The 9682-nt window shown below is 51.3% G+C and overlaps 1 protein-coding gene across 4 annotated transcripts in view; it reads right to left on the reverse strand.

Annotated features, from left to right (window-relative positions):
• CDC123 (cell division cycle 123) overlaps window positions 1-8736 on the reverse strand; it is a 72403-nt gene extending 63667 nt beyond the window's left edge. The window contains exons 1-5 of one of the 4 annotated variants that reach the window (XM_081210768.1): window positions 8502-8736; window positions 7879-7993; window positions 6970-7041; window positions 5693-5753; window positions 4678-4710 (exon numbers count right to left, since the gene is read on the reverse strand). In XM_081210768.1, the coding sequence (XP_081066894.1) occupies window positions 4678-4710; window positions 5693-5753; window positions 6970-7041; window positions 7879-7952 (240 nt within the window). In that variant the 5' untranslated portion in view covers window positions 7953-7993; window positions 8502-8736. Of the gene's footprint in view, window positions 1-4677; window positions 4711-5692; window positions 5754-6969; window positions 7042-7878; window positions 8011-8501 lie in introns of those variants that run through there. The other 3 variants (XM_081210767.1, XM_081210765.1, XM_081210766.1) reach the window with 3 other exon arrangements.
• Between the last annotated feature and the right edge of the window lie 946 nt (window positions 8737-9682).

Here is a 9682-nt window from a genome sequence, read left to right on the forward strand (position 1 = left end):
GGGAGAGCTGCTCTTGCGCCCGGATCCTGCCTGCAGGCTGGTTCCCCTGTGAGCAGAGGGCGCTGGGCTGGCCTGATCAGCAGCAGGCTCTCCGGAGGTTCTTACTTGCTCTGACGGTTAATGCTGGGAATTACAGGAGGGGAGAGCTGCTCTTGCGCCCGGATCCTGCCTGCAGGCTGGTTCCCCTGTGAGCAGAGGGCGCTGGGCTGGCCTGATCAGCAGCAGGCTCTCCGGAGGTTCTTACTTGCTCTGACGGTCAATGCTGGGAATTACAGGAGGGGAGAGCTGCTCTTGCGCCCGGATCCTGCCTGCAGGCTGGTTCCCCTGTGAGCAGAGGGCGCTGGGCTGGGCTGATCAGCAGCAGGCTCTCCGGAGGTTCTTACTTGCTCTGACGGTTAATGCTGGGAATTACAGGAGGGGAGAGCTGCTCTTGCGCCCGGATCCTGCCTGCAGGCTGGTTCCCCTGTGAGCAGAGGGCGCTGGGCTGGCCTGATCAGCAGCAGGCTCTCCGGAGGTTCTTACTTGCTCTGACGGTTAATGCTGGGAATGACAGGAGGGGAGAGCTGCTCTTGCGCCCGGATCCTGCCTGCAGGCTGGTTCCCCTGTGAGCAGAGGGCGCTGGGCTGGCCTGATCAGCAGCCGGCTCTCCGGAGGTTCTTACTTGCTCTGACGGTTAATGCTGGGAATTACAGGAGGGGAGAGCTGCTCTTGCGCCCGGATCCTGCCTGCAGGCTGGTTCCCCTGTGAGCAGAGGGCGCTGGGCTGGCCTGATCAGCAGCAGGCTCTTCGGAGGTTCTTACTTGCTCTGATGGTTAATGCTGGGAATTACAGGAGGGGAGAGCTGCTCTTGCGCCCGGATCCTGCCTGCAGGCTGGTTCCCCTGTGAGCAGAGGGCGCTGGGCTGGCCTGATCAGCAGCCGGCTCTCCGGAGGTTCTTACTTGCTCTGACGGTCAATGCTGGGAATTACAGGAGGGGAGAGCTGCTCTTGCGCCCGGATCCTGCCTGCAGGCTGGTTCCCCTGTGAGCAGAGGGCGCTGGGCTGGCCTGATCAGCAGCAGGCTCTCCGGAGGTTCTTACTTGCTCTGACGGTTAATGCTGGGAATTACAGGAGGGGAGAGCTGCTCTTGCGCCCGGATCCTGCCTGCAGGCTGGTTCCCCTGTGAGCAGAGGGCGCTGGGCTGGCCTGATCAGCAGCAGGCTCTCCGGAGGTTCTTACTTGCTCTGATGGTTAATGCTGGGAATTACAGGAGGGGAGAGCTGCTCTTGCGCCCGGATCCTGCCTGCAGGCTGGTTCCCCTGTGAGCAGAGGGCGCTGGGCTGGCCTGATCAGCAGCCGGCTCTCCGGAGGTTCTTACTTGCTCTGACGGTTAATGCTGGGAATGACAGGAGGGGAGAGCTGCTCTTGCGCCCGGATCCTGCCTGCAGGCTGGTTCCCCTGTGAGCAGAGGGCGCTGGGCTGGGCTGATCAGCAGCAGGCTCTCCGGAGGTTCTTACTTGCTCTGACGGTTAATGCTGGGAATTACAGGAGGGGAGAGCTGCTCTTGCGCCCGGATCCTGCCTGCAGGCTGGTTCCCCTGTGAGCAGAGGGCGCTGGGCTGGCCTGATCAGCAGCCGGCTCTCCGGAGGTTCTTACTTGCTCTGACGGTTAATGCTGGGAATTACAGGAGGGGAGAGCTGCTCTTGCGCCCGGATCCTGCCTGCAGGCTGGTTCCCCTGTGAGCAGAGGGCGCTGGGCTGGCCTGATCAGCAGCAGGCTCTCCGGAGGTTCTTACTTGCTCTGACGGTTAATGCTGGGAATTACAGGAGGGGAGAGCTGCTCTTGCGCCCGGATCCTGCCTGCAGGCTGGTTCCCCTGTGAGCAGAGGGCGCTGGGCTGGCCTGATCAGCAGCCGGCTCTCCGGAGGTTCTTACTTGCTCTGACGGTTAATGCTGGGAATTACAGGAGGGGAGAGCTGCTCTTGCGCCCGGATCCTGCCTGCAGGCTGGTTCCCCTGTGAGCAGAGGGCGCTGGGCTGGCCTGATCAGCAGCAGGCTCTCCGGAGGTTCTTACTTGCTCTGACGGTCAATGCTGGGAATGACAGGAGGGGAGAGCTGCTCTTGCGCCCGGATCCTGCCTGCAGGCTGGCCCCTGTGAGCAGAGGGCGCTGGGCTGGCCTGATCAGCAGCAGGCTCTCCGGAGGTTCTTACTTGCTCTGACGGTTAATGCTGGGAATTACAGGAGGGGAGAGCTGCTCTTGCGCCCGGATCCTGCCTGCAGGCTGGTTCCCCTGTGAGCAGAGGGCGCTGGGCTGGCCTGATCAGCAGCCGGCTCTCCGGAGGTTCTTACTTGCTCTGACGGTTAATGCTGGGAATTACAGGAGGGGAGAGCTGCTCTTGCGCCCGGATCCTGCCTGCAGGCTGGTTCCCCTGTGAGCAGAGGGCGCTGGGCTGGCCTGATCAGCAGCAGGCTCTCCGGAGGTTCTTACTTGCTCTGACGGTTAATGCTGGGAATTACAGGAGGGGAGAGCTGCTCTTGCGCCCGGATCCTGCCTGCAGGCTGGTTCCCCTGTGAGCAGAGGGCGCTGGGCTGGCCTGATCAGCAGCAGGCTCTCCGGAGGTTCTTACTTGCTCTGACGGTTAATGCTGGGAATTACAGGAGGGGAGAGCTGCTCTTGCGCCCGGATCCTGCCTGCAGGCTGGTTCCCCTGTGAGCAGAGGGCGCTGGGCTGGCCTGATCAGCAGCAGGCTCTCCGGAGGTTCTTACTTGCTCTGATGGTTAATGCTGGGAATTACAGGAGGGGAGAGCTGCTCTTGCGCCCGGATCCTGCCTGCAGGCTGGTTCCCCTGTGAGCAGAGGGCGCTGGGCTGGCCTGATCAGCAGCCGGCTCTCCGGAGGTTCTTACTTGCTCTGACGGTTAATGCTGGGAATTACAGGAGGGGAGAGCTGCTCTTGCGCCCGGATCCTGCCTGCAGGCTGGTTCCCCTGTGAGCAGAGGGCGCTGGGCTGGCCTGATCAGCAGCAGGCTCTCCGGAGGTTCTTACTTGCTCTGACGGTTAATGCTGGGAATTACAGGAGGGGAGAGCTGCTCTTGCGCCCGGATCCTGCCTGCAGGCTGGTTCCCCTGTGAGCAGAGGGCGCTGGGCTGGCCTGATCAGCAGCAGGCTCTCCGGAGGTTCTTACTTGCTCTGACGGTTAATGCTGGGAATTACAGGAGGGGAGAGCTGCTCTTGCGCCCGGATCCTGCCTGCAGGCTGGTTCCCCTGTGAGCAGAGGGCGCTGGGCTGGCCTGATCAGCAGCAGGCTCTTCGGAGGTTCTTACTTGCTCTGATGGTTAATGCTGGGAATTACAGGAGGGGAGAGCTGCTCTTGCGCCCGGATCCTGCCTGCAGGCTGGTTCCCCTGTGAGCAGAGGGCGCTGGGCTGGGCTGATCAGCAGCCAGCTCTCCGGAGGTTCTTACTTGCTCTGACGGTTAATGCTGGGAATTACAGGAGGGGAGAGCTGCTCTTGCGCCCGGATCCTGCCTGCAGGCTGGTTCCCCTGTGAGCAGAGGGCGCTGGGCTGGCCTGATCAGCAGCAGGCTCTCCGGAGGTTCTTACTTGCTCTGACGGTTAATGCTGGGAATTACAGGAGGGGAGAGCTGCTCTTGCGCCCGGATCCTGCCTGCAGGCTGGTTCCCCTGTGAGCAGAGGGCGCTGGGCTGGCCTGATCAGCAGCAGGCTCTTCGGAGGTTCTTACTTGCTCTGATGGTTAATGCTGGGAATTACAGGAGGGGAGAGCTGCTCTTGCGCCCGGATCCTGCCTGCAGGCTGGTTCCCCTGTGAGCAGAGGGCGCTGGGCTGGCCTGATCAGCAGCAGGCTCTCCGGAGGTTCTTACTTGCTCTGATGGTTAATGCTGGGAATGACAGGAGGGGAGAGCTGCTCTTGCGCCCGGATCCTGCCTGCAGGCTGGTTCCCCTGTGAGCAGAGGGCGCTGGGCTGGCCTGATCAGCAGCCGGCTCTCCGGAGGTTCTTACTTGCTCTGACGGTTAATGCTGGGAATTACAGGAGGGGAGAGCTGCTCTTGCGCCCGGATCCTGCCTGCAGGCTGGTTCCCCTGTGAGCAGAGGGCGCTGGGCTGGCCTGATCAGCAGCAGGCTCTCCGGAGGTTCTTACTTGCTCTGATGGTCAATGCAGAACTTGACCCAAAGCAGTTATTTCTCAAAAATATATTTCCAACCACTTTATGTAAGCAATCATTATGTTTTAAATACAATGCTGTTTAATTTGATTAATAAGGTTGTACACACTTTATTTTTACATTTTTATTTAGTTTTAAATGGGCTACCATGTCGAGCCATTGCCTTTTCTGGGAACAAGTAGAGTTTAGTTCAATTTCTAACCTAATGAAAAGAGACCTTATGCAACTCTGGTCAGATAAAAGTTAGCACTAATGGCAAATACAATTAATCCTTCAGCATACATATTTTCCCAGCAGCTCAGCTGTATCTGATTAGACAATCCCTGAAGTAGTACAATATGCAGATTCATATCCTGCCTTTTTTCAGCAACGAAACCCAAGGCTGTGGTTTCCAAGTCATCACTCATCTAGGCACTAAAATCAGCACCAGAACTCCTTAAATTCAGGAAGGTGGTGGCCTCAAATGCCTTCAGACCATTCACTGGGACAAAAAAAATTAAAGAAAAAAAGGGCCTTACCGTAAGTGTTGTAGTATTCTCATCATCAGACCACTGAAGAAAGAAAAGAGTTTGAAATAAATAAATAAATCTGGGCATGTTTTTGTATTAGGTCCATTCAGATCAGGGGGGGCAGAAGGGACCTTGGAGTCATTCAGTCTCACCTCCCTGTTCACTGCATTATGCGCAATGTAGGGCACCACTACCGCATCTCGGATAGGCTGTTGTCCAGGGAGAAGACACTCCCTCTCCTGAGCCAGTCTATTCCACTGTTGAACAACCTTTACTCCCAAGGTTTAGCTGTAGTTTCCATCCACTGACCTCAAGAAGCAGTTTGGGGTCACATGTGACCTCCAGACAGGAATATTTGGCTAAAATTGAGGTGGTGGTAGGAAATCTACCTCAACAAAGCTCTCTATTTGGAGGATTCCCTTTTCTCTTGCTGCTGTAGATCTCCTCACCTCTGTGAGCTTTGGTGACACCGAATGAATGATAACGACAACTAGTGGAGTGTGCCTGAGCAGCTCATGGCACAGACTCTGAAAAGTATGTTTGCAGCTATCCCAAAGCCATAGGAGCAAACTCCTAGGGGTTGAGGGGTCTTTGCAACTCCAATAAAATATTTGAGCCCCCCGAAGTTGATGGGAATTGCCGTTCAAATGGTGTCCATGAACCACATCATGTGGTGGATTATGCAGGGCAGGGCTTACTTGCCCACCACCCCAATATTTTATTCAAGTTGGCAGCGCGGCGTAAAACTATTCTACAGTGGATGGGAAAGGCAGGTTTCAACATGAAGATAGAAATAAGAATTCCATTTGCACTGCACAGCAAGTAAAAGCACATAAAAAGGGACTGGCTGTGTAGTGGGTGGGGAAGCAGGCTAGAGAATAAGATATTGCTTTGTTTTCCAATTCAATAGCCAACTTTTAAAAAGTACAAGGGGAAACTTTGGGTTATAAGCTGGTAATGGTACCTGTGAGTGACACAGAAATATCTGTATTCAGAGCTTGAGTATATCACAGTTTGTACAAACCTGTATTTCCTCTGCCTCTTCCCCATCATCATCTTCTTGGGAACATGTTGGCGGATCTTCCCTAGAATAGAAGCAGGAAAACTGAAACCTATTAATTTCAAGTCACAAGGGTACAGAACTTGAAATAGCCTAACAAGTTGATAAGGTTTTACTTCTGCAGAATGCACTAATTTAAGGTGACTGGAGCTTTAGAAATGCAAAATGTAAGCCCTGAGCCATATGCCACATAAACTAAACACAGAAGCTCCAAAATCAAGTAGCCATTTTCCCAACCAACAAGTCATTTTAATTTATGCCATGGCTTCTCACATTTGGCCACCAGTAACTTTTGATACAACAATCCAGACTTTATCTTTGGTTCATATATGTGAAAAGAGTCAATTTGCTCCATTGCTTGTATGGATAGAAAGGGCTGCAAATCGACTACGCAGAATTAGACAAGCTAACAGGAAGGATCCAAGACCGGCGGGATCAGAGGTTTACCGAAGACTGGACTAAATTTATGGAGTATTTGAAAAGTATTTGTGATGATCAGATTATGTTTGTAGGATTACAAGAAGTTCTGTGAGGAGTAATTTAAGAAATATTGTAAAAATGGAAAGGGAGAAATGATTGGTTAGAAAATGTAAAGGCAATATTAAGTTAAGAATTGCAGGATAAATAATTAAGACAGAGGATTATCAGAGGTGCTGAAGGAAGTCCAAACAAGGATATGTGTGTAATAACTTGTGTGGTATGTCTTTAAAATGTTATATGCTAAAAATTAATAAAAAATATTTTTTTAAAAAAAGAAAGGGCTGCAAATCAGGAACACTATATAAGAGAACGAAGACACTTTTTAGATAACCACTACCACCACCCTTAAAAGTTGTCCCATAATGCACTTACTCCTTTGACTTTTCAGATTTAGATAGGATACTTTCAGTCACAGACCTTGCAGGCAACAAAAAAGGTCAAGTATCCCTCAGACCCAATACTCACACCAATAACTTTTTAAAACTTTGGACACAATAAATGTATTGAGGTCACATCTATGGTTTCTAATTGCATGCTGTAGCCACACTTGCAGCCAGAGCTAAAGACTACCATGAGAGCCCTTATTCTACCTTTGTTTTAACACTAGATTAAACATATGAATCAATTTACTCTGACTTTAAAGCCATGCCCACCACACAAGACAGGAGAGAGAAAAATGACTGAGGCAATTTCTTTGAAGTATCAGTGAAACGCCAGAGCAATAATTTATAATGATCGTTAAAATGCAAATAATTTCTTACCTTCCTGAAACCACCAAGGTTCCGTCATCCAGCAAATAATCTTTTACATTCTGAGGCAGTGGCAGTATGATACTGAATTGATTAAAAAAAACTAATTTAGGACAACATGAAAAACCGAAGACATAAAATATACCAGTTATCTATGTTCCATATAGATGTTGTCACTAAAGTGATTTAATAATATTAACCATATCAACTTAATACACACATTTTTTAAAAGGAATAAAATCTTTTTTTCATCCAAGAATAAAAAATAAAAGGCAGAGAAGTGAGGGAGGGGAAAATATACAAAGACTTTATTAAAGAAGCAAAACTCATATAAACTTATTACAATAGTATTTTGTCTTTAAACTTGAAGAACACTGTCTCAGATATTTTAGTTTTATGTCACTACATACTAGAGTTCCCAGACCCATGAGCCACTGAACTTGGTAACTCCAAACAGGCTGGCAATACAGTCATTTGCTATTTGCGGTCAAGGAGATTCACCAATATATTTGTTGTCCCAGTGAACAGCTTTTACTTTCTGCAATACATTTGCATGGACAAACAATGTGATATGGGAGATCACAAGCTAAGGCCGGCAATTTCCACAGTCACTAATGAGTGGCAGTCCACCCACCCACCCCCTTTCAAATCTGTACTGTGAATGTGGAATGAGCAAATATTCATAGGAAATGCATTAACAGAAAACAAAACAAAACAACCCTAATTAATAGGTCCTTATTTGTGTGGGAGCCTTGGGGTGGGGCCATCACTTCTACCTATGTGGAGGCTGACATTAAGAAATGCATATTGTGTTCTAAATATTGGTCACGGGTATCTTGATTTGAGGATGGGGAAGTTGAATACCCTTTCTTCATACCTAGGCATTCCAGAAAGCCCTTGCCTCAAAGGATTCTCGCTCACCTGCGGATGGTCTGACTCTTGAAATGAGGGTACCAGCATGAGAACTGACAGTTCAGCACTTGCTCCTTCTTCATCCCTTTGCCTGGACGCTCCTTTGTCGAGGCTGGTTTGAGATCTAAAAGAAAGGAAAGAAGGTACCATAATTCCCAAAGATACAGCAAAGCACCCTCACAAAGCCAAGAAATTATCCTCTTGCCATCTGCACGTCCTCCTCCATCCAATTTAAAAAGTTAATCACCATTTTCATAATGAGAGCTATTGAAAGTGTTATTTGTTTACTTCTGCTTGGCGGCCAAATGCCAGTGATAAAACACAGCCCTGCCCTCGGGCCTAGAGTCTAAAAGGCGTAACAAGAAAGGAAAACGAACTGGGAGGAAGGAGAAATGAAATCTGAGAAACTAGTTCTTAGTGACAGAATTCTTCCAGTGAGCAGAACTACTACCAGGAGCGAAGCTGCGGAGAGCGACCCGCCCCTTGAGGGGCCAAGGAGGGCGACCCGAAGCGTCATTAGCATCTTAAAATATTCATAAACAAATGAAACACGAAGCGCTATGTCACGACTCATTTACTGGTAGTTTCTACCGTTCCGATCGCTCTGCCTCCTTTCTGGTAGCCGAACCCACCTGCCGCCGGGCTTCCTCCTTAAGCCCCCTCGGCTTTTCTCATCTGCGGCCCCTTCCGCCTCCTCCAGAGCCTCGCTCCATCTTCCTGACCTCCGGACAGGCTGACAAGCCAATCAACAGGCGGGGCGGGACTCCAAACCTTACTCCGATTGGGCCATTGCCATACAAGCGTCTCGGTGGCTCAATGAAAGGCAGCTTGGCTAGCGCCGCCCGCCCGCTTGCCTTCAACCCAGGAGGCCAGGCAGGCGAGAGAGAGAACCAATCGTCACAAAGCTGGTCAACAAAGCCGACTCTGGTTGGACCAGCTCTTTGGCAAATATTATCGGGGATCCAATCAATGTCAGGTATTGGAAGTGGCGGGCGGAGGAGGCGGGAAGGAACCGCGTTCCCGGGTTACTAATAGAGATATACCGAGTGTAGATTCGCCATAGTTCTTGCTTTCAGGCTGAAGAGCTGCATTTAGAAAGCAGCAGAGACATTCAGAATTGAAGCGAGCGGCGGCTCTTCGACAGCAGCGGGGCTGAGAGAGGGGCAGACGCCGGGCGGGGGGGACGGACAAGGTCGCCTCGGGCAGCTGCAGGATCCCCGGGGCAGCGCCACTGCCGGGAGCCTGGCTGCTCCTCCTGCGAAGAGCCGCCCCAATCCTGCCCCTTGGGGAAGAGGAGCCACGGCTGGTCTTCTCCCACCCTTGCCAAAGACGGGGGCTCCGCGCCTGCCTGGTGTGATTCAGAGTGGACCTTTGATTCCCACTTCACCCATTGAGTAAGGTTATAATATAATAATAAAAAAATATTACTTATAGCCTGCCCATCTGGCCAGGCCTCCCCAGCCACTCTGGGCAGCTCCTAACAGAATATTAAAAACACACGAAAACATCAGACATTAAAAACTTCCCTAAACAGGGCTGCCTTCAAATGTCTTCTAAAAGTCAGATAGTTCTTTATTTCCTTGACATCTGATGGGAGGGTGTTCCACAGGGTGGGCACCACCACTGAGAAGGTCCTCTGGCTGGTTCCCTGTAACCTCACTTCTCGCAGGGAGGGAACCGCCAAAAGGCCCTCGGAGATGGACCTCAGTGCCCGGGCTGAACGATGTGGGTGGAGACGCTCCTTCAGGTATACAGGACCAAGGCTGTTTAGGGCTTTAAAGGTCAGCGCCAACACTTTGGCTTCATATAGGTG

This window comes from Podarcis bocagei, assembly GCF_964188305.1.
Source record: "Podarcis bocagei genome assembly, chromosome: 10".
Taxonomy (NCBI): Eukaryota; Metazoa; Chordata; class Lepidosauria; order Squamata; family Lacertidae; genus Podarcis; species Podarcis bocagei.